Source organism: Corvus cornix, chromosome 26, assembly GCF_000738735.6.
Source record: "Corvus cornix cornix isolate S_Up_H32 chromosome 26, ASM73873v5, whole genome shotgun sequence".
In the NCBI taxonomy this organism is placed as follows: Eukaryota; Metazoa; Chordata; class Aves; order Passeriformes; family Corvidae; genus Corvus; species Corvus cornix.
Window position 1 is genome coordinate 4,094,715 of NC_046354.1, and position 25,479 is coordinate 4,120,193.

Sequence of the window (25,479 nt, forward strand, 5' to 3'; positions counted from 1 at the left end):
AGCAGATGAGGCGGAGGCAGCCCCGGGGTGCCCTCAGGGCCTGGGGGGGCTCTGGCCGCGCGCATCGAGCTCTCTCTGGGAGTCGTTTATTCCAGGTTATTTTTATTAGGCAGTTGTTTCAAATTCAAGACACAAAACGCCACTTCGGAACACATCCTAGGGAATCAAAAGCTAATTTCAGCCACAGAGCTAAGTTTGTTTTCTCTCAAAGCAAGAGGTAATTCTGCCACAGACTTGGCAGCACGAACCAGTTCTGACCAAAATCAGAATTTATGCTCTACCATACACGTTATCCTGAAAGTGGTTTGTGTTTTGGAGAACCTCGTGGCTGGAGCACCAATAGAGAGGAAAAAGATTGAAAAGCTTTATTTATGTACATTTTCTATGAACAGCATCGTATGCTGTTAATCCGTAGCCTGCAAAGGCTGTACAATACAGCATTTGAGGGCTTAAGACAACTCAATTTCTTTTTCAAGACACATGAAACGTGTTTTGCTATAAAACTATCAGTATCAAGACAAGTGAAATACGACTCTTCGTTGTAGGGATGTCACAGGGCTGAGCTTCATCAGCTGCTGTGTGGTCTCTGAGAGGTACCAAAACTGGCTGAGGTTTCCCTGTGACAAAGGAAGCTCCCACTGAAATCAGTTACTTAGAAAAATTAGACAAGGGAAATGTGAATAAGGGATGTTTAGAGACACAATAAGGCCATCAGCAACTTACATCTTTATGCTTTAGAACAAACTTTGACAGGAGAACAAGAAAATGTGTTTGATGTGCTTTCAGAATTATCACCTGGAGGGATCTGATCTTTTGTCGCTTTCCTCTGACACAGGCGCCAGGGACGGGATAAATGGGTATTTTTGCTGCCTTATGTGGCAGTAACTCTTCCAATGAGTTAAAAAATACCTTCAGTTACTAAGATGCAGAGAAAACTGCAATTATATTAAGCACCTCACAACAGCAGGAAACTACAAAAGACCTTTATCCCTGGATTCTGTTAAAGGCACTAGTATATGAATAACATGTTGATTTCCAGCTTAATTTATACCAATAACTTAGAGAACGAAACCAGTAACAGGTATTGTCCTGTTCCTGGTATGCAGTGCAAGTATCCCCTAGACCTAAATAACAGTAACCCTAGAGCTTCTGCAGGAATGCTCAGAAAATTAATGCCCTGTTTAGAGGAAGAAAAAAATTAATCACAAACCCAAAACACTTCAGCATAAAGTTTGGTGGTTCAAGTCTGAATTTACAGGTTTTTGTGTAACACTTTTTCCTGTTTTCTTAAGGCACGGGGGTGGTTTTGTACTTCTGGGGGAGTGGAGGGCTGGGGAAGCAAAAGCAGGTTCTGCAAGCTGCCTTGGCATTCAGTGCATCTCAAAGCAGGAGTGGGTATCTTCCAACTTACTCAAGAAATAATAAATAAAGAGATAAACTCTGGTCCTGTCATTACATTCTGGTGCTATGAATTTGAGGAACGAAACCCAATTATGTGTAGATGTGTTTAAAATGAATAGAATACTGTCATTATGATATGGAATGTAACAGAAGGAAATTGCTTTATTTGCAATCAGTTTCTATCCCTGTAGGGCAACAATCTTGGAACCTGAACCACTGGCTGTGTTGCTATTTTTACTGATTTTCCTGGAAAACTGGCTTGCTCTGAGTGGTAAAAATTATACTTTACAAGAGTTTCTTCTTTCTGCCACTACTACCTTGGGACAACACACCCCAGCTGGGCACTACCCCATCATCTCTTCAGAGCAGAACCATTGCAGGGACACAGCCAGGAGCACCTGGGAGCCAGGAAATTGCTTTGCTGGCTGCTGTGTTAAACTAATTTCTAAGTTTCAGCTTGAAACCCTCATGAATTTGCTGCCAGTGCCATTCTCTCAGCTGAGCCTTTCTTAGGAACAAGCAGCAGATCAGGGCTGTTTCCTGTTCTGGTTCTTGCAGAATGAGGTCCCAGGCCCTGTTTTTAATTAACATCCATTGCTAATCAGCTGTGACAGAATTACATGAGCCTGACTCTTTCCTGGTGTGTGATCTCATGTGTCCCTGCCAGCCTAAAGCTCAGCCTGGGCATGGCTCAGTCAGCAGTGCCTGCCATGCCCAGCTCTTAGTGCAGTGCCACAGCTCGTGGTTGGAAGATTGGAAAAGAGAAATCCGTGTAAAAGGCAGCAAGATGTGTCAACTAAATCAGATACTTGGAGGAGCAGCACTACCCCAAATCCTGAAGTGACAGAAAACTGATGGGAGTTTGAGTTTCTTTGGGGAATAAGAGATAAAAAATAAATAATAGGTAATGGGTGATATATCCCACACAAATGTGCACTAGAATACACGTATTTCCTGAAATTCCATTTTGTTCCACTGTGTTTCAGTGGAACAAAGACCCCATGACTTGCAAAGTCCAAGGCCTCTTAGACACTGGACTATTGCAATGTGTAGTTTAACTGAACTTCTCCCCATCATGTATGGAACAACTGCATCAGGAATCTAAACTGGTGATCACCAGATCTGCTGCTATGGGGGTATAGTTAGTGAAAAGCTGTTCTCTGAAATGGTCAATTATCTCAAAATTAAAAAATTAAAGAGATCCTGAGCCTTTGATGTAATTTATTTTTCTGGGGACAACCTTTCTCCCTTCTAGCCTGGTTCAAAAGGAACATTCTCTTATGAATAAATATGACAAATAGAAAAACTAAAATATAGAAACAAACTATGTAAACGCAAGCCCTGAGGTATTTCAAGCACACAGTGTAATTTTTATACCTGACATGCAATAAAGGTGCCAGTAAGAAAACTTACTTCATGGCTCTGTAAAAATGTCCCATCTTTCTTTCCTGCCTTCCACCCCCAGGAAAGGGCGAGAGGTTGAGGTAAGAGCCCCGTGGAAGCTGTGATAGTCACAGAAGCAGAAACTGAGGATATTAAAGTGCTGCGTGTCTTTTTCTGACCACTTTCACTCTTTGTTTGGCTTCCACAGGCCAGTTAGATTCTCCAGAGGTCTGACAAAGGGGCTGCTTTTCTGGACCTAGGCTCCACTCCTGCACCAGTTTGTAGCCACAGTGAGGCTTTTGGGACAAAGGGGCTGCTGAATGTGGATTTTAGTGGCCCCTTGAACTCACAGTTGGGTTTTTTGGTGTATCTCAGCCTAGCTTGGGAAGCTTAAGTACACTTTGCACTGCGGTTGGTCCCAAATGACTGCCTGGTCTTGCCAGCTTCCCACCTCTTTCCCCTCTTTCTTTAGCCTGGATCTCCTTGGACATGTTTTCTCCCCCAGAGCTTTCTGCATTTGCATGAAGGGTCCAGTCCTACAAAAAATAAATATGCAGTCTCTGCATGACAGTGAAGTCAGTGGGTCTACTCACATGAACTGAAGTTTGCTGGAGCAGGCCCTTAGGCAATAATTATTTTTTTAAATAAAGTCCAATTTTATTAGTTCTACTCTGTTTGGGCTTTGGAAAATAAAGTCACAAAATGGATCCTAGGTCTTACATTTTACAATGGCATTTGTTCCTCTGCTAATTCTTGGCAAACAGGGGCTCAGTGTGAGAGGGTTCCAAGCACTGTGTCCCTGTGGGAGGTGCACATCCTGCACAGGGACACTCTGGATGCACACACAACATGTGCCATTTGCACATACTTATCTAGACAAGGTACTGCACATCCAGGGACCTGCTCACATGCATATGTATTTGTAAGGGGAGAGATGCATGTGCTTACATAAAGTCTATACATGTGTAAACTCTTAATTGTACATATACATACATTAAAAATCAAATTAGTCTTAGATGCACCTTTGCTTTTTTCATTAAAAAGGACATTTTAAACCCCTTTTTTTTGTTCACTTCAGTTTTACTGTAACTAATACAATTCACCTGATCACCTAATGGGATATTTTCCTCTCAGTATGTTAAAACACTGATTAAAATGCATTACAAATATTAAATTGGGTAGAAGAGCACTTCTTGTAAGCTTAGTCTGGAACTCCTGGGGCATAGTTGTGCAGTGACAGTTTTAGATCATTTCTCTCATGTTACGGATCGTACAGCACAGAACCATGCTGAATATCATGCCAAAGATCTAGAAGAGAAGGGATGTGATTTAGGGATCCACTTACAAAACAATTATAAAAAAATTTGCATATCAGAACAATCTGAAGGTCCCTATGGCAGAGTAGTGACTGCTTCCATCTACAAACCCCAAAACATCAGACAATAAACATGGAAGAGGTTTCACTGATTTTATCTGCTCACACTGGTTTCACTGCTCTTTGTTCTAAATGTCTGGGCAAGCACAGCTGCCCCAAATATTAATGTTATTAACATCAATTTAAGTCACATCATAACTGTGACTATTGGTGGTATCCTAGTATTGCACCAGAAGGTTCTGCGTTTCAGAATGCTTCTACATGGAATATTACACACATTTGAGTAAGAGCAGAGGGTGATTCCAGAGTCGCTGGTAGCTGGTGCTGAGCTCTTAATAGTTCCTGTGCTCAAGAGCAAGACTACACATTAAATCTATAACCCCACTCATGTCAGGAAACTTGTTACCTAGAGGGAATGATAAAAGCAGAGAACAGTGGGTGTTGCCAGAGGCTCTGCTTTCTTGCCACAGGTTGATTCTCCAAAGCAGCTCCCTCCTGTGGCTGCACTGCTAAGGGTGGGAGATGGGCAGTTAAAGCACTGGGTTCATGTCTCCTCCCCACACATCTCCCTAGGGACGGGCACAGCTGAGCTCTCACAGCCCTGCAAGTGGCAGAAACAAGCACAGAAAATTGTGCAGGTGCATTTCTGCTGCTGAAGAGGTTGTGGTCACTTCAGGACCTTTGCTGTGTCTGAGGTGGGGATCCAAGGGGAGATGATCCCGGTTCTGGTGTTTCCTTGATGTTATTGAACTCTGTCCCACCCTCGTTGCCTGGCTGTATTTCTGAGTCCCTTCATGTTTCATACAAACCCCAGGATTGTTTAATCCACACACCATCCACACACCATGGTTTCTGTTACTCGCAGAAACCCTTCAGCTGCTTTTCACTGCCCACATAAATCTGTGAATGTCCTGCTCTTCCCAGCAGCTAAAGGAGTGTTTCTTTACTAATATTATGGTTCCTCATGCTGCTGGTGTCTGAGTCTGAAGGAAGTCACGGCACAGACGTGCTGGAAAAAGCTTTGTGCTAAAGCCTGGTGAGCCCCAGCCTGCCGGTCCTGCTGTGTCCTTGGGACAGGGTGACATCTATTGGTCACAGCTCTAGTGGGTACTCTCTATTCCTATGAAAACTAAGGAATGTATCCTAAAGAATTTAAAGCATCAGCCTGCAGTTGTTTTGGAATATATTAAATGCTGCTACAGCCTTTTGCTTTTCAGTTTGGCTCATGTGCACTCTGCTTTCCTACTATTGCAACAAAAGATTACCATTACTTTGGACCCTCTCTAAGGACACAAAACGAACTTGTAAAGCAGTCACCCAGCTCTGCTTGCACTGATGGGGGCAATTCCCAGGGAGAAGACACACTGGAAACGATAAGAATTGAGGAATCTCACCAGTTTCTGCAAAATACCTTCCACAAAGCTTGGAATAAAGGACAGGGTACTGGGCTCAAGGAGAGATTTGAGAACATGGATTTACTCACTGTGATGCTAGCAATTGCAATTCCAACAATTCCAACTAAGCGCAGATTAGTATCAATTACATTCTGAATTTCAACCAGGCAGTCCTATTAAAAACAATATTAAAATATTTTTTTATTCCTGAAAATCTTTATTTCAATCAATTCTATCAGCTGTTCTTACTGAGCAACAGATAAACATGAAAATATTAGTGCAGTCACCATTCTAATTCCTGAATCTAAACCTTGGGTTTTGTTGGTAATTTTCCAGTATCTTCCATTTTCTAGTGAGGCATCTGTACCTCTTGCCTGGAAAGGCTGACACATGCAAGTAATTTTCTTACACTTGGTTTTCCCTAAATTTAAACTCCTTTATATAACAGGCCATGCTAAATCAGGAGGTTTGGTGCTTCATTTTGACATTGTACTTACAAGCAGATTCGAGAAAAGACAGAAATTACAGAAATATCTTTCTTAACACCAATGAGGTTTCTAGTCTGGAGGCTCCATGCTTGACTAAGGTGGGCACTTTGCAAAATTCGGCCTCCACGGGGAATTTGGGGTCCTGTTCCGTTACCTCCTTCTCCCTTTTCCTTTCAGATGATGTAATATTGTCTCAGCTGCCATGGAATGCCACAAACAGGCGTCACAACTGAGGGCAATATGACCTCCAGCTTCATTCTGCCTCCACTCTGCTCCATTCCATAAGGAATTTCATGCTGGAATTTGCAAGGTAAAAAGGAACTTCTTCCTTTCTTTTACTAACAGAATGTCTCCAATTTTACTAAAGAACTGACAGGAAAAGTGATTAGAACAAGCAGGACAGAGGACACTTGCCTTTGGCAGCTGGATGTTCTCTGGACAGGGTAATCCTGTTTGTTGTTCCACATTACCTTTACCACAGCACTGGAGCTGAATGAGAGAGAGATGAAGGATCAAAGAGGGGAAAACCACAGACTGTTTCATACTGAAAGTCAGTTATTACTTTCATACTGAAAGTGAGACAATAAACAACTAAAAAAAAAGAATCTGTACAGATCAAGTAATAACCTTATTCTCTATATTTAAACTGCTGTTTCTGGTAGAGTTCCAACTGCGTGGGACAGAATTCTCAAAAATTAGTTTCAATTGTCTGAGGCCACAGCAAACAGCCACATTTGTATTAACAACAATGTCCAGAAGGGATTTTTATTATGGTATTTCATAACAAAGCAAACAAGTGGATTTGGGAAAGGCAGATCCCTGGCTTGCAAGAAAACAGGAGTTGTTAAAGGGAGAATGCAGAAAGTTCAAATATCACATAGAGAATTATGGGCAATGCACAAAAGCTACAGCAGAGAATGCTGGAATTTTATTTCTGACACAACATTGTGCTGGCTTTGGAGGCAGTAATAAATCAGAGTTTCAGAGGGTTTGTTTTTCCTGTTTGCCTATCTCCCACAAAATGCTTGGAATTCCTCTTTGGGTCAGAAATAAGAGCTATGGGAGAAGGACAAAAGGGTCTGAGGTTGTGAAATGTTTGTTCTAAAGAACGTGGGAATTGCTGTAAGGAGCAACAAAGCTTGGGCTTGCTCTCCATGGGAGGCAGTGTAGATCCAGGATGGACACAAATAGGATTCAAGAAGTCACAGGTTGTAATTCTGATTCAGACATTCACTTTCTGGGTGGCCTGAACTGTGTCACACATGTACTTTTGGTCTTTCACCTACATAGTTCAACCAGAGACAGGATCTGCCCCACTGCAGGTTCTAGGTCACAGGTGACATTTTCTCTGACAGATGCAGAGGGATGCAGATGTTTCTCCCTCTCTCTGCATTTGCGAGTATTTGCCCGTGGATTTCAATATCCAGAAGGGTCATAACAGTCATTTCTTCTGAACACAAAGACCAGAAGCATCAGAAATTTCAGAGCCTGGCTAATTGCACTTTCAAATGTAGAGATCCGAAAACCAGAATTCTGACAGAGCCCTCAGGAAACTCTCAGGGTTGTCAGAGCCTCTGACTTGATTTTAAGCACATTTAGTTCTATTTTTCCATACCTCAGAGGGAGGAATTCTGGATTCTGATGGGCAGTGTGACAGTGGAGCAGTGCAGTGAGGTGTTAAGGTGGAGGAGTACTCACAGCCACGTGGTAGCGATAGATGGTACTGTTGACCTTCCCCACTGGGTTTTTCAGGTAGTCCTCGTAAGCATCATCATAGATTTTCTGGGCTTCCTGTATTGCCTGCAGAAATCAGACTTTCTCAGTGAGCTGCAAATCAGTCTTACCCCCAATCCAAGACTTTCACTTTGTGTCCTCAACCTCCAGGGCAAAAAGTTGTGCCTGGTAAACAGGTATGATGACTCAAAAGCCAGGAGGGTTTGTGGCCTGGTGGCATTCAAAGGGTCAGAATGTTCATAGGCTCTATTCTGTGCTTTGGTTAAACACTCTAAGCTGGGGAAGTCCAGTGCCTGAATTTGTTTGCCTTTTTCCCAGGCAATACCCTCTTTTCATACAGTTCCCCTTGATGTTCCTTCAAGGCTGAACCACACCTCCACTTTTTCTTGGACAGAGAAGGCAAAAACTTCATCCTATTCCAAACTTGTGATAACACAAGCTCTCATTGGCTCCAGATAAGAATGTCAGAGAGTCTTCCTAGGAAAAGTCTCCTGGAAAGCTTTCCTATGGAAGAGCCGTGGGCACTGGAATCCCTAACTACCCCATTATTACATTAGAGGCTGTTTGCTACTTACCACTTTCTTTCCTATGAAGGCAAATACTCCAGCAGTGACCTCACCTGCAAATATCACCAACAGGCAAGCAAAGAACTGCAGAGGAAGGAGAGAGTCTCACATGAGTGTATCTTGTTCACAGGGGCTGGCAGCCAGCCCCTTGTCCTCCCCAGGCCTCAACACCCCACCCTGAACTAAAGCTACTGAGGAGGCCAAGGCAGATTTCTTGTCATATTCAAACAAAGGGGAAATAGCAAAGATGTGGCTCAGAGGGAGATGTGGCTCAGAGGGAGCTTCAGGAAAATCAGAGGGTAATTCCAGGGAATACATCACAAGGGACAAACAAGGGCACCTCCACATGTATTCCAGCTCTGCAGTAGCATGGTGGCTACTGAGTCCAGAGAAACTGGATTAGCCAATAAAAGGACATAAGACCTTTCAGGTGCATGTAAAGATCTTTCCATTAATGACACCAAGCATTGAATGCTTTGGATGGTTTTCCTGCACAGCCCAGGCCCTGGAAACCTTTTACTCACTGTTCCAATTAAGCACTGGGACTCCCGCGCTGCTCCACAGCACCCGAAAAATCCGACTGCCGACATGATGGCCCCTGCTCCCACCAGTACATAGAGTCCTGTGGAAAACCAGGGCCAGGCAACAATTTGAGAAGGCTTCTCTCCCCAAAGCCTGCTACCTATTTCATCAACCCCACCCACTTATAGCCAACAAGGTCGTTGGCTCTCACAAAACTGGTTACACAGAAAAGGTTCTCTGACCACAGGAAGAGAGCAATGCTTTACTCAGAATTCTTGGAGAATTAAATAAGACAATGTGAGATCAGCTCAGTTGGTTAGAGCATGGTGCTAAAACCACCAGCTTTGCAGGTTTGATTCCTGGATGGGCCATTCATTTAAGAGTTGGACCTGATGATCCTTGTTGGTCCATCCCTTCCAACTCAGAATATTCTGTGATGAGAATCTGTGACTTCCACCTTCCAAGTTTCCTGTCCCAGGGACAGCTCAGCACAAGAAGAACAAACCCATCCAGAACTCCCTTACACCTTTGTAATAAGCAATGTATGGCAAGAAAACCCAGGCATGGCTAGAGGGCTTATTTCTGGGAAACCTGGGGCTGGAAATGTGCTGTACTGCTCTGCAGGGGGGAACTTAAAGGAACATGGGAAATGGCAACATAGCCCCATACAGATCTAGGACCTCAGCTGTAACCTGACATCTAGAAATGCTCATATTCCACAGGTTTTTTGGTTTTGTTTTTATTTTTTTGTATGGGCTTTATCTAGGACAAAAGGAAATCAGAGCACAGTTTTTCTTTCCTCACTTGCAAATGTACATTTTTTGATCTGTGCTTAGGCAACACACGGGTTCCTGTGGGGGTCAGCTCCCACCAGACCACAACCACTGGGGCTGTGCCTTGGCTCCGGTACCATGTTGGTATAGTTCTAGCCCTTGCCCTGTGCAGGACGTGCAGAAATCTGCTGTGCCAAGCCACTGCTGGGGAAAAGAGCTTCATTTTTCTTCTCCTCGTGTCCTCCCTGGTGAGGGGACAGTGGAGCTGCAGGCAGAGTGCACTAGAGGGCACAGCGAGCCTTGCTCCCAGCCTGGACTACCCAAACTTCCAATGAGAACCTTTAGTGTGCTCAGTTACCAGTGTAAACACTATTATAAAATCCGACCCAGGGTTAGCAGAGCTGCTGGAATTTGCTGTTAGCAGGCCTTGTGTAACCTAGACTAGAAAATCTTACAGATGGCAGTTTGCAATTGCTAGGAAAATGTAAAAACAGTCAATGTTTGAGTGCAGAGCTTCCATCCAGCTACTCTGCCTCGCTGATGCAGCCTGCTCAGGGAAGGCAAACAAACTCCTGCCTGCTGCCCATTCACTGCCACATCACTCTCCAGTCTCTGTATCTATCCCATTTATTGTGATCTTTCTCCTCCCCTCCCTCCTTCTGCCCCAGTTCCTACTAAGAAATAGACTCTGCTAAATAGCAATAACACAATTACCGGTAATATGGCTTTGCCCTACTAATTGTAGTATCCGTGGTGCTGGGGGGATGCTGCCTGCTGACTGTGTTGGCAGTTCTTATTCCATGTTTTCTGGATTTTTAATAATCAGCCACCTGTGAGGACTAGCCACCACTAGGAGTGAGCATTCTTCAGGCTGATACTTGTACACATATTCTCAGCACTGGTTTTTACTGATGTACAAAGATATTTATGGCTCAGGGGAGAAAGGTCAGCCAGCCCTCGTGGAAGATGAATTGGAAAAGACAGAAAACCCTCTCTCAGGTGCAGAACCTGGTGCTCAACGGCGAAACACCAACACTGCCATTTCCTGAGATCTCCATGGTAACAAACACAGGGCAATTACAAAGATGTTTCCTGGACGTTTTCTGTGTGTCACTCCCTGCTCCCGTCCCTGTAATCATTTATCAGGCCACTTCAGAAAGATAAATTTGAGTAAGGAGACAGGAGAGGACCATTTCTTTTTAGTATTTGCAGCTAGGAAAGACAAAGCTCGATGAGCGTCGGGGGTGAGACCACTTTCAGGGATTTGGGTTTGCATTTGTCAGAGAAACAGCTTGAGCATTTCACTCGCATGACTCAGAGCTAAACCACTACCTCAATCAGAACTTCCCTTTTAAGGCGTGTTACAGGAAGAAAGCACCACTCACTAAACAAAGCCGAACCCCACAGCTGAGCCAGCCAGGAGTTTAAATCCACCTTCTTCCATCTTCTGCTCAGGAGAGTTCGTCCCACTTTGTCCTTTCTCAGCCTGGGACTACCACTTGCTGATACCCAGCTATTTCTAGATGGAAAATAATGTTGACACTTAAAATTTCCACGAAAATCAAGATATTTTTACTTTTCTACTATATATACACACATGTAATCTTTCACACAGGAATGAAACTTGTGATTTTGGGGTTGTCCTGAGGCCAGGACTTGGCCTCGATGATCCTTGTGGATCCCTTCCAACTCAGAATATTCCATGAGACACATGAAGAGTACCTTGAAAAAAAATTCAAAGGGGCCAAGTTATTTCTCAGCTTGCACTGAGAGGTTTCCCAGCACCCACATCCAGGGATGCTCAGCAGATGATGACTTCCAGGAAGGATATCTGTCAGAGACTGAAATGTTACAATTTATGGCTTAAACATCTTCATGAAGGACTTTTGCCTATTATAGCAAAACTGTATTACAAAAGCTGCAGAAAAGACTACCACACCCTGACTAAGGCCTTACCCTGCTCACTCCTCGAGATAAGATAAAGGGACTCAGGTCTGGGGATACATTCACAGAGGGATCAAGCCCAGCCCTTCCGGGCTGGAGACCGCAGCCCCAGAGCTATCAGCTGCCAGGCTCGCACAGACCCTCGCACCAAAGGCTGGCGGGAGGAGGGACTTTGGGTGTGTGGTGAAAAAGCCTCTGGTCCAAGGCAGTGAATGCCCATCCTCTGCAGTGCTGGGGAACTCAGCTGAGGAGCCCTTCACTCCGGGAGAAGCCGCATCCCCGTGAAGGACAGAGGAGATGTCATGGCCTGTCAAAGGCCCGCCCAAAGGTGTCCCCAGACCCTGCACCAGAGCACTGCACAGGATGCAACAGATCCACAGTGTTGCGAGGGGCAGTGTCAAACGCAGCCCCACTGAGGAGGCACGGGGGTGTTACCACCTGGCCCAAAACGTTTATTAATTCCCTGGATTCTATACTTTTTGGCGGCAGCAGCGGGGGACCCTCACCCTCAAGAAGAGCAGATGGAGGGGAGCAACGAGACGTCGTTGGGACCCCTGGAAGGGTGATATGCTTCTACCTAACCCCTGACACCCCCCCCCCCCCGCTTTTTCTATTTCTTCCTTTTTGCTTTCTTTCTCTTTGCCTCTTTTACTATGAAATAAAATTTATCAATTTTTTGGCACCAAACATCTAACCTTGTTTGGTTTTAATAATGTTTTTTGGGTATATTTCGAACCTTTCTGGGTTCGATCTGTTTTATTCACAGACTTAGTTTACTTTGGTCTTCTGTGTTTAAATCGGTTCGTAACGATATCAAAGCAGTAGATGCAGAAATATCCTGGATGGTGTAAGACAGGGATCTGGTATTTCTTTTCCTAGTGGGCTGTACACAGCAATGTAGGCACGATCACCTCAAATTCTTAATAAGAATAGACCTAAATTTTAAATGAGACTCTCTAGAGAGAAGAAAAGCAAAGGGTGGCAATGTCTGGCACACAGCCCTTGGATCTCAGCCTTACCTAAAGCCATCAAGCACTGAGAGCTGTCAGGGTCACCAGCGCAAATCCAGACATTGGGTGGTGTTAATATCACACCCTGCCTTGCAATAGCATCCAGTGTCAGAAGTACCTCAGCTTCACTAAAACCCATTCCTTCCCAAAAAGCAGGATGGAAAGCCTTAATCAGCTTCTATTCATCAGCACTTCCATTGTAAAATACAAAGCCTTGGCATGGCCTCCAACTTGGCATCTACAGCACAGCAGGGAAACAAAAAAAACAGTTTATAGCCACAAAATGGAACAGGTTTGAGAGCTACAAACTGACACAAAAGATTCACCACAAAGCTCAACATGGCAAAAAGAAGTGTGTGAGTCAGATCAGGGTAGAGAGCTTGTTTTGGTGAGTGGAAAATGATGAGAGGACTGTCCAGCTGCAGCTTTTTGTGCAGCAGAAGGGAAAAAGTACAAGGTAGAAAGGAAGCAAAGGTTGGTGGCCTTTGTGAAATTTTTCCTGTCACCTCTTGTTGCCTCTGTTCATTTCTGCAATTCTGGCACTTCGATCTGTGTGTGCTAATGAAGAGGAGAGAAGGTTTGACACCTAAATTGAGAACAGGGAATGCAGAGAGCAGGAATACTGCTGTGACATTAAGGAGGGCAAAACTGGCCCCAGTGACAGAGCTCTGCCATCTGTGATTGCCCACACTTGGAATATTTATTCCACTCGCATTCAGGACCCACAAACAGATCACTCTCAGCCCCTGAATGCAAAGGGATGAAGAGGCACATTCCAAAGATTAAAATCCATGTGTAAATCCGACAGAAAATTGGTTGATTTAGGCAGACACAGCCAGTGCTCTGATTACTGAGGGGGTTCTGGAGGAAATAGGGGCTTCTTTGTAACCGCAAGAGGATGAAAAACAACGTGTCACAGGACTGGGGATTTTTGGACAGAGCCTATTCTCTTCATCTTTTTTTGCGAGGAAATATTGAGGTTTTGGGGTGGTGGTTTGTTTGTTTTGCTGTGCTGACCCACCCCCACACACAGCTTTTTATAGGTGTGAAGAGAAATGAAGACTTCTCCTTTTAGCAGTGAGTCAAGTGAGAGAACACCTGGTAACAAATTGATTTCCCTTCTGGCTGTAACGTAGTGAGTGTAAGAGGGGGAAGCCCCTTCTTCTGCCATTGTTTTATTTTGCAAAGACAAATTTGGAAAGCCATAAAGCAGCAGGTTTTCTGTATATTTGATGTTTTGATTCATCCCATGGGGAAAATCATTATTTCCTGAAAGGAAATTGTCAACTGGGGGGTATTCCCTGTGAAAATTCCTGCAGGAGGGATTCCCATTTTCTAGCAGACTCTGCTTTGCAATTACAAGGGGAATTACAATGTCATCTGGCAATCTCCTGTGGCTCCCAGTAGTGAAGAATGGCAAATCCACAACTCAGCAGATCTCTGGATCAGCCTCAGTGCTGGTGGCACAGAGCTCTTCCCTAAGATACTGTTTCCTCTGGATATCTAGACACATCTCCTTGGGCTGTACTGAGAGACAGCAGATCTGTAAGTGTGAAAAAGCACCTTAAAAAGGACCAAGGTATTCTGTGTGTTATTTCCAAGTGAACAAAACCTCTGTGATTAGCAATGATACAGAATTCCATTACTTTAGACCAGATAGAAGAGAAGGATGGAATTTTACTGGCTGCAATGTATCTTTATGTATATCAAGAGTGAGGGAAGAATCAGCCTGCTGGAAGAGGTCTGATTTCGGACTCTGGAAGAGAATCCACTCCCAGAGCTGCTTTTTGTTTGTTTGTTTGTTTTTCCCCAAGCCTTACAGAAGGTTTGAGGCACAAATCCCTGCCTGGAGCCTACTGCACAGAGCAGGAGCAGACAAACACACCCTGTCTCTGTCTGGCTTTATTTCACATGGGTTTCTTGTTTACCTGGCTGCTACGGGCACTTTCCATTTGAAATAATTCTCCTTTTTTTTTTTGCTCTCTTTTGGGCTGAGTAAATACCACTGAACAAACCCCCAACTGTTCCTACTCCACAGAGAGAACAAGCAGCTCTGTTCTTGGGGTGAGGGACCCAGCGGCAGCGACGGCAGAGCCCGGGACCCAGACAGGGCTTGAAGGGATTTTCCTGGGGTTATGTGTTCCTTGCAGCCCAGGAGGCAGATGTCCTCCTCCACAGAAGGACTGAGGCTCTCCAACCCTTAGGAGAGCACCAAGGAACCTCTAGCACAGACACACTCTTGGAAAATATGAGAAACACACGTAGGAGTTGGAAAAAAGCAGCCAGACGGGGACGGTTGTGTGTGTGGCACCAAACACAGCCCCTGAAACAGGCTTGTTACTAGAAACTTCCATTGTATAGTTATTTATAAAATACATTTATAGAACTGGAGAAGAGCTGCAGAGGCCTCTAAAGTAAGATGAATTTCTGGAGAAGTGGAACATAGCCTTAATTTGAACATAATGGATGTATCTGATTAAGTGTCTTGTGCGAATTCAGCGGGGATTTTGTGGTTAATCTTCCCGGAACCACAAAAGCATTATAGGCATCAGCCAGTTTGGAGGCTTCTGCTGATGCACAAATCCTGAGTTTCAATTTAAAAGCAGCCTCACTGTAATGTAACATCCCAGTCCAGTTCCTCCTTTTCCCACAGAACACCAGCCCTTGTTACGTATCTTGCTCACTTGCATCCCAGAACCCTAAACAATTATGGCCCAAATTCACTCAAGCCGAAGTGCGTTCCCAAAGCTGTTCCCAAAGGCTCTGTCAGTGTCTGTCACCCCCACAGACTGCTCTGAACTCAGGTGTCAGCAACACACCTGTGCCAGCTGGAGCTGTTCTACCCTGGCTGAATTTTGCAGAACCCCGTGGCAATGGATTCTACAATTTAATGATGTGAATAGTGTGGAAAAACTTCCTCATATGGGAGCTGTTCAGAGTGCACACTATGGTCATAACCATGTCAAATGCCTTGGTACTTTTTCTAGTTCTGTTGCACCCTTTTGGACTAGAACTACAGAGCATTCAGGACACTGAGTGCACTGGAAATGTACACAGTGACATTAAGATTTTTCAACTGGATTCACATTTCCTTTCTTCATAATTCCTGACATCCATATGCCTGTTTGACTGCAGTAAGCAAAGCACTTTGTTGTCAAGAGCAACTGATAGTAAGCCTAAGATCATGTTCATGTGTGGTTGTAGCTAATTTAAAGTCTGTCAGTGTTTATACTGCTTACATTATCTGTTACCACTTGCATCACTTTGTTGATACTGTATTTCTTCTGCCTTTGTAATACTCAGTCATTTGGTATTCTGAAATCATCTCGTGATTCTCTGCAATCCTCTCAAGATTAGGACACTCTGGATAATCCTGTGAGTGCATGAACCAGCTCAATCCAAACCCTCCTGAAGATGTTTTTGAACTGACACACACCCCCCAAAAACAAGCCTGAGGGCTTTTTGGTTGCTGGTTTGGTTTTTTCCAGCAGACAAAACACTTTCCTCTTAATGGCTTCAGAGTGGGCAGTCCAAGTGTATTTACAGCTCTGCCAGAGTGAAACACAGCACAGGACATTTCCCTTATGGGAGTTATAATGGGTTATACTGGTTTGGTTGTTACGTAGAACCATCTTCATGCATGTAGAGCTCCTTCTACAGAGACTGTGTATGATAAAGGAGCCTGGGCAACCCCAGAGTGTGGTGCGCTGCTCCAGCAAGAGGAATCATGGAATCATGGAATGGTTTGGTTGGAAGGGTCCTTAAAGATGATGTAGTTCCAGCCCCCTGTCACGGGACACCTTCCACTATCCCAGATTGCTCCAAGCCCCATCCAGCCTGGCCTTGGACACTTCCAGGGACGGGGCAGCCACATCCTGGAGGCATCCAGGAATGGGAACCACCTTGATGCCTCTACTTCCCTCAGGACCAGTGGCAGGTTTATCCCCAGTCACCTCCTGCAGGTGGCTCTTTCCAGAGAGCTCCAAGTGTTGGTGTGGTGAGCTCTGGGCTGGCCATGGGCAGCCTGACCAGAACCAGGGACACCTGGAGCCTGGTGCTCCCTGAGGGGAGCTGAGGGCACTCGGTGCTGTCAGGGCTCAGCAGTCACAGCAGTGCTAGCAGAGGGCAGGAACCAGGGTGGCTTCCAGCTGCCTTGAGGGAGGAGAAGGAAATGGGGTAACTGTGGGTTCAGCTGCTGCTGTGGGGGGGGACTGGCTGGCTTTTACACAACTACAGCAGGGAGAGGAGGGTGGGAGAAGTCACCCAGGAGGACAATTTAATGGGCAAAAAGCATAAAGTGCATTATCATGCTTAAGTGATTAAAAGAAAAAAAAAAAGCCTCCTGAACCTTAGCATCTTGCAAATATACAACAATCACCCTGAGGCAGATGGACAGATTGTTCCATTAGGCTAAATTAGCTTGTTTGGTCAGAATTGCCTTTTTTCTGTCAGGGGGAATACTGACTCTTAGGAACTGCTGCAAGGTTTTATGATCCAGAACAGAGACTGTGGACTTTAGAACAACTTTCATTTTAAGAAAGGTTTTTTCAGGGGGTGGTAGTGGTGGTGTCATATTTTTAAAGCAAATTTCCAGTGCAGCAGCTTCCGTTTTCCACTCAGGTCCACTATCAGCCTTTTCTAAACCACTCTTCCTGAGTGGCAGAAAAACAGAGCTGCATACAAGATGATAGGAAGAAAGACAAATTCATTACTTAAGTCTTAAGTACTGACTAAAAGCCTCTCCAATATATGATGACAGGATCATTTAATGCTCTTCTTGTGGCATCACATCTCTACACAGGGGCTGTTTTGCCAACAGCTTTCATTTTAAAGGCTGGTAGAGTTTGAGAGGTTATGGATTTAGGAGAGAAGATCCTGTTGACTAAGAGTATAGTGCTTGACTCCAAAATAGATGAATAGAACTAGAACAAAGGGAGGCACAGGAGCAGAGAACTGCAGTTCACATGGATGTAACTCCAGCCAACTCCTGTTTGTATGGGCATCCACTACTATGGAGAAAAACTACTAATATCCTTCAGCTCCAGACATGACTTCATATCCTAAGGCACGCTCCATCTAACTGTACCTTTGAAAGCCAGCAGCATCACTCCTGCTCTCACAGACCCCAAGAAAAAGCCACAATCACCCTAAAACTTTTGTCCACAGCTGTTTTGGCCCTGTTGGATGCCTGGACCACAGATTGGATCATGAGACTGAAACAAAGAGAACAGAACAGAGCAGGAGGGTTTGTGAGCTCTGGCTGTGCAGGAGGAGCAACACTTCAGGGCTGAGAAAGAGCCACCCAGATTGATTCATTTGCATTCACCAGGTTTTGTTACCATTCCTGAGGGGGCTTGTTGAGTACATACCCTTCACTTTTATTGTTGCTGGCAGGGATGGGACCCTCTGCACTTCATTTCTTAGGAATACAGAGAGTTTGTCCTGCTTGTTGCCCTTTGTCCACCAAAAGCAGAGATGGAAGAATGGGGGTCTGGAACTGATCCTTAAAAAGTCCCCATGTCAGTTTTTACTTCACAAATGCTCCACTTGCACTCAGCAGCACTTGGTCTGTACTACTGTGCTTTAGGTATTCTTAAAATTTAGAACAGCACTACTACAAGGAATTAATTAAGGACCAATTAATTGTGAGACAGCAATGCTGACACTTTGGGTTCCCACAAGCATCTTATTTCCTTCTGACTGTTGCAGACTTTCCTGCACAGTAAAAAATTTGGCAGTCTTGGTAAAGGAGTCTCTATAAGGATGAGCAGTCCAAGGGAATTCCCTGAATTCTACAGATTTTTTCTCCATTTGATCAGTGCAGTGTCACAGACAGCTCAGATGAAAAGTATCTGCCAGCTATGGACCTTTGCTGAAATTATATTATTTTCTTTCCTTTTTTCTCTCTCAAGTGCAGCTAAGAGAGGGATCTATGAACTCTACTTGAGCTGAACTGCAGCCGAACAGGGAAGCTACAGTTTTGCTTCACCACTTGAAGCACAGGCACAAAAACTGTACTGTGAGATGGAGGAACAAAAATGTTGTCCCGCTGTAGTGGGAACTCCAAAAGCTGGGGAGCTGCAGGGAGAGGATGTCCAATTTTAGGAGCCTGCTGCAGTGTAAGATATGTCTGGTAAAATGGTCAGAGGCTGCATGGGTCAAAAAGTTCCAATTCCAACCTTTGCTGTTGTAGGTTTTTCACTGCAAACTGCAGTGGGGAATATGGATCACCAAACACAAAACCACAAGCAACAGAAAGCTAAGAACACATATGTGCTTGCCCACAGCACTGCTGCCTGTAAGCTGTTCTCCAACCAACAAAAACATCTCAGTGGCTGGAAAAGATGAACAGGCCTGGTTGCCAAGTCATGGCCCGAATCATTCCAGGGGCAGAAAAGACAGCTGGACTGCTGGTAAAGAACAGGGCTATTTAAGGAGACTCACTCTGGCCTAATGGAAAATGCAAGGATAGAATTATCAATTATTTTACACTAACCCAACATTTCAGATCCAGGAAAAAAACCATCACAAGGAAGCAGAAGAGAGAAGCTGGTTAGATTCGGCTGGCAGCTTAATCCAGGTACAGAAAGAGCAGAATGTGCTGCGCTTTAGAAGAAAGAAAATTAACTGCTTTTCAGAAGATGGCGTTTCAGCCTGCAAAGCAAACTCCAAATGCACCTGCACTGTTGTTCCAAGCACTGACACAAAGTTGATGTGATCACGGGGCCTTGGGTTATCACAAAGAGCCACAAAAGCCATCAGTGGAACAGAGATAAAGAAATTATTTTTGGCTGTATAGCTATATGCTTATATTTTAAGTCATACTGCTGATCTGCTTTCTCTTTCAGCCCTCAGGGCAGCTGCTCCTGGTGTGCTGCATAGTGTTCCATATTAAGAATTCCTATGCAAAACCCTGGCTGTCACCCAGAAAGCATGTTAGAGAGCAAACACAGAGCCAAATAAACAACAGTCCCAGAGACTCTGAGAAAGGCCCAATACACAACTGCCAAGGGGGACTCAGAGCTGAAATCTCCTCGTGAGGGAAAGCTCTTCAGCATGACCTTTAAATGCAGCTTTGTCTGCTGCAAACCCCACTGTAACTGAACTTCTCACTGTCCTTTTATCACGGCTTTGGTCCCAGACTATTGACAGCTTCAGCACGGCTGTGCCATCAGATGCTCAGGAATCACAACAGCATTCAGCAGGATTTGTAACGAGGGAGGGAGGGAGGGCAGCAGAAAACTTTGGTTTTCTTTCACAGAAATGCTTTGTTCAGTGTCTATTACGGAAAAGGGCAAAACCTTTGCTTTAGAATCCAGTCCAAAGTGCAAGTTTAAAAGAATTCTGACATCTCTGTACCCTCTTCCTCAGCACTTCCTCTCACAGTTACGTATTTCAACAGGCAGGTCTATAAATATGTGTGGCAGCCCAAGAGCTGAATGTCATGGTATCTGATGAAACTTTTACAAGAACGTTCCCCAGGACTTCCCAAAACTTTGAACAACTTTTGTAATTTCTACTCAGGGCAGAAGCAGACTAAATCTTTTGGAGATTTAAATGCACATGCACCAAAGAATATCTTGTTTACACCGTGTATTCCAGGCTGTACTGTGAAGCTGTGGTGCTTATTCACAGCACAGGATGTAGCACTTTCTGGCTTCCAACAAACCAGCACTTGATTTTGAAGGCCAGAACATCCTTCTGTCTTGTTTGCTCTCCTGGGACGAACGTAAGTGGATGAGGCAGGGAAGCATTCCAATCTACAGCACAGGGAATTCAGCAGGTATACACTGGATCTGGAAATGAAGTTGGTGGTCTAATATGCTGCTGTCATAGATGTAAGAGAAATAGTATATTATACTTCCTGGCTCTCTGTGTCAGTGGAGGTGCTGCAGGGTATTTTACAATAACCTTCAGGTCCCAAACAATGTTTTCATCTGAATGGTTTTATTCAGCCTCACAAAATCCCGCGGAAACATTGCTGGACATAACATCTTCCCCATCTATTCCCAAGGCTGCACAGCCAGTTCTGTGCCTCTAGCCTGGCTGCAGATGTTAAAGAAACTTGGGCCTAGGGCTGTGGTGGATCTGAGTCAAAGTCTCCACTGAGAGAATTGGGGTGTTTAAACTAACTGCACAATCCTGGAGTGATGGGTAACTGCTGCAGGACACCTTGGGTCAACTCCCAGTCCTTCCACCCTGTCAGAGTGGCTGGATAGACAGGGCAGGACTGGGTATTCACTCACACTTGGCATTTGTAGATGGCAAAAATGTTTGCACCAATGGGATTTTACTGAATCCATCTCCAGGGGTGATGTATTAAACAGAAATAATCTGACTTTTCTGGTGTAAAGGTATATTGCAGTTACTAGTGACAGAGAACTGCAGTTGCTGGCAGTCCTAGACAGCTGCTATTTAAGGGTGTCTATAGATACAAAACACAGGTGGCATTTCCAGAAAACCCACCTGAAAATCCTAGGGAGAAAAAAGTTATCTTAAATGCTAAAATTAGATGTGACTAATCCCAATTCTGTGGGCACAGGAACTAGCTGACTCCTGCCCAGGTTGGACAAACAGTTCCTGAGATGACTGAACACCAGGTAGTTTCACTTTTCAGCTGTGGAAGGATTTGCTCTGACACTTCAGGCCCACTGAGGCCTCCACAGGGAGAACTGTGGAGCAGTTTTTTTGCAGCAGAATTTTGCTGCTCTCCTGGTTCTGGGAACATTCTGAAGAAACACTTGTTTTGTTGGCTGGCAGCTGCACAGAAAACTCTGGAGGGATATATTGGTGAGCCCCACAAGTCTCTGACCTGTCTCACCTTCTATTCTGAGAGTATTAGCACAATTCACTTAGGATATGTGGGGACTGGATCAAATCCAGGAGAAGAGATTAGTTAGATCTGAGGAAGTGGATGCCAAGCAGAGAAAGGTCAAAAGCCATCACACACATGGCACGCAGCACCAGAATGTCCAGTTTGTGTAGGTCAGCCCACGAATTGTTGACCTTCTATAAGTCAATGCATAAGGTGTGTCACCTGCCCCAGGATGAAACCAAGGCTGCTGCCCTCCCAAGCACTGTAACTTACCCATGAAGAAAAGTTCTGGGGACTTTTTGTCTGTAGCAAACTCTGCCATGGGCCCACCAAACCGCAGCCACAGCCCACAGGCAATGACAGCCAGTCCCGCCAGCTGCAACACAAACAGAGCAGTCAGGGCTGCAGTGACAAACGGCTGGAGAGCATCACAGAGGTGTCTTGGCACCTTCTGCTTTCTTGAAATCCCACAGCTCAGAATTGCCCTGTCAGAAAATTCATACAGCACTCGCCAGGGTCTGATAACAACAAATTCTTATTGCAGTGCAATGTACTTCTTTCTTTCAGCTCTTCAGTGTAGTGGTGCTTCTGAACTTACTAGTGACTCTCAAACCTTGTCAGTCATTTAATCATCAAAACTTGGCCTGAACTGCCATGAGAAATGGAGTGGGGCAGGGGACACCCACCAAAACTAGGAGGTACAAGGATTGTTACAGGGTAGGTATCTTGGATCACAGAAATTACAAACCAGTGATAGATGCTGTCAAATGCAAGGAAAAACTCCCTTTAATGTGAACAAGACTAGGTCACAAAGGAGTGTCACAGCATGTTGTTTGAGGTGAAGGACCTACAGTCGGAGGTCTCAGCCTCACCACATGCTAGACAGACCATCAGCTTGCCAGGCAATGCTGTGTGCCCCATCAGAGAGCTCCAGCATCCCACAGGATCAGTGCTGTGTGTCCTGCAGACAGCTCCAGCATCCCTCAGGACCAGGCACAGTGTCCTGCTGCTGTCCAGGCCCAGAGCCTCAGTCTGTGGCACCTGCACAACCTGGACAAGACTCACAAACACCTGCTGCTTCCGATGTTCGTGCCAGCCTCCTCTAACCTGTCCTGCATTCCCTGGGCCTTGATCCATTGGCACGGCTCCACCAGCCGAGAGAGCAGGCAATTGTACAGCTGGAGAGCTCGGGATCACAGCTTTCCTCACAGATGTGTCCTAGCAGAGGGTGAGGGTCCCCTGCCACCCTGTCACAGCATGGGGACCTCCCCGCTGGCAGCCCAAGGCTGCCAGGGCCTCTCCAGGCTGTGGAGTGCCCCTGGCAGTCTGGGATGAATGTCCCAGTCAGCTGAGGAGATGGTTCCTTCCATCTCAGCGAAAGGCAGATAACAAAACACAGTACTTGTCACTTTTTAGAAACAAATAACACAAAGCTTTGTCCTTCTGCTGCCTTGCAGCTGCAGCTGGGCAGCATCACTCTGCCCCTCCAGCTCGAGCACAGCAGCACTGTGTCTCCGGAGCGCGCAGCGCTGTCACCAAGAGGGAACAGCCTTTGGTTTAACTGTGCTTCAAGCATAAAGGAGACAAAAGCCCAAAACTGCTTGGTCCGGAGAGGCTGAACAGGATGACTTTGTGACTTCTTTTAAAAAGACTCCAGTGAATCAGAAGGAAAGAAAAAGACATTTAAGACGATAGCATTGCTGATTGTTTTCTGGAAAGCTGAAGGGAGAACAGAGCATGAGGGAAAGTGAGAGAAGAGAAAGCGTGAATTCAGCTGGGCTGTGGAACTGTGAGACTATTGAAAAGGTGCAGTGAGGGGAGAATGGACACAGCATTCCCTAAATCTCTTGGGGGTGATGCGAGGACTTTGTCTTAGGATGAACTTGTAGCAGCTGTTGGCTCCCTATTTGAAACGGCATTAGTAAAAAGCACCGTGATGCTGTGAAATGTTCTGCTCAATGCACTGCACCGGGGAAACTTCTCACAGCCTCCTCCTGCAGCCGCGCGGTTACCGGGGAAATGGTCGCTACTTTAAATGATCAGTTTAGACAGATGCTGTCTCTGCTCAGCAATGTCATGTTAACACCAAGGCGGTGCTTCCCCAGGCAGAGCTGTATCTCCGTAGGAGCGAGCACAAGCCGGGATCGCTGGCCGGGCGCTCCTGCAACCTCAGCTGGGGCAGCCGATCCCGCAGGGCTGCCGGGAGGGACCCGCGCCCGTGCCACCCGCCCGACCCTGGCCCCCCGGTCCCCCCCGGCCCCCCGCACCCCGCAGCGCCCGCAGCGCCCGCAGCAGGTGCCCCTGCCCGCCCGGCCCCGCTCTGCTCGGCGCGGCGCTCACCCAGAAGGTCAGGTTGAAGATGAAGAGCAGGATCTTGATGCAGCGCATCCCCCCGTACCCCCACGCCCATGGCGGGCGCCGGCTCAGGCAGCAGCTCCCGAGGCGGTTCGGCCCGACTCCGGCGGGGCGGCCCCGGGGGCAGGTGCGGGGCCGGGCGGGGCCGGCGCTGCCCGGGCGGATCCGCCGACCTGGGCCCGCCCCGGGGCGGACTTTGTGCCCGGCACCGTGCCCGGGGGTTCCTGCGGCCGCAGCTGCCCGGGCGGGGCACGGGCGGGGCGGACGTCCCGTTTGCCCCGGGCACTCAATGAAATCCGTCTCGGCGTTCCGTGTGTCTCGAAACGACGCTCAGATCTTGCAGATGCTGCCCACAAAATTACAGGCAGGATCAAGAATGTGATGTCGTTAAAATTGTCTTGGTTCACATCCATAGCTAAGAGCCCCTAAAGTTAATGTTCCAATCACTAATTTGTTCTCTGATTTGATCCAAAATGCTGATTCTGCTGTCAAAATGTCACAGCTTTCTCCTCTTACGATTTTTTTCAGCTGTTCCTTCGAGGTCTCCAGGAACTCAGAGTCCAAAGTTGCCTGTGGGGCTTTGACAGGGGAGCACGAGGTAAGGTTGTGTCTCTGGAAAAGTGGGGTTTCTACATTAAACATTTCTTCTCCACGTTTAACGAATAAAGCACTTATTTCCAGTTTATTTTAGTTTGTGCTCTATTTGTAACTGTAGAGTTTTACCTATTCAGATTATTTTCATGTTTTGAATCAATTTTCCCTGAGGTGTGTGTGGAAACCATGCAAAAATGCGTGGGAAAAGATGTTTGCTGTTGTTATTTTGAATTACACTCATCTAATGAAGCAGTAATACCAAAGGATGTTGGAGGTGGTTTCCTTTTTCACTCACTTTGCTCTTCATTTTCAGTTGTGTTAAAGCCCGGCCACATTTTGGAAAAATAATCCCAAACAGTTTATTTGAATTGGAAGGACAGAGTTTAATTAAGAATCTTTTATTCAATTTGCAATGAAATACACTTTATTGGTTTTGGTTTTGTTGGTTTTTTTTTTTTTTTAAGAAACATTGAGTCTACCTTATGACTCAGAGTAAAACCCCACAATTTCCCTTTTTCTTCTGTGACGCTCTGCTAGGTGATGTTGATCTACCAGGTCCAATGTATTCCTTCTAAAATAACACAACCATGAATGCATTTGAATAATCAAAAGAACTTTGTGAAAATGAGATCAAACAGTAGCAAAAGACTTCATTATCCCCTGATACATCTGAAGCAGCGAAAAAACGAGGGAGCGGTTTTGCCTTGGATTATGATGGCAACATAGTTTTTTAAAAAGTCTTTTATTAGGCTTCTCTGTTTCTCTAGTAATTTTCATGCTGAATTTCTCTGAAAGTGTAGGAATGGAGCATTCAACCTTCATAAGTAGTAGGTCTCCTTCCCATGTAATTCTTGAAATGAATGAATCCCAAGGTGCTGATTTTCAGCACATAGTTCTTGGCATCTCTAGGAGGCACTTCACAGCTTCCTCCTGCACTGCCCGGGGGTCCCACAGGTTCGGGTGCCCGGGGGGTTCAGGCAGGTTTGGATGCGTGGGGGACAGGGATTACATGAGGCTGGCAAAAAGTCACTGGTGGGGGTCTGCAGGGCTCAGTTTTAGGGCTAGTGTGCTGCAGTGTCTTCAAAAACAGCTCGGATCAGGACTCAAAGGGATACTGAAAAATTT

At 45.6% G+C, this 25,479-nt stretch overlaps 1 protein-coding gene across 1 annotated transcript; it reads right to left on the bottom strand.

Moving 5' to 3' along the window:
- Positions 1-81: 81 nt before the first annotated feature.
- Positions 82-23,931, bottom strand: TSPAN2 (tetraspanin 2; the record flags this gene model as incomplete). The annotated part of the gene is made up of 8 exons (XM_039565554.1): positions 82-4,092; positions 5,643-5,726; positions 6,456-6,530; positions 7,740-7,841; positions 8,351-8,425; positions 8,866-8,963; positions 21,679-21,781; positions 23,746-23,931. Coding segments are annotated over 8 exons (789 nt in total), but the record flags the coding sequence as incomplete, so codon positions are not given.
- Positions 23,932-25,479: the final 1,548 nt, after the last annotated feature.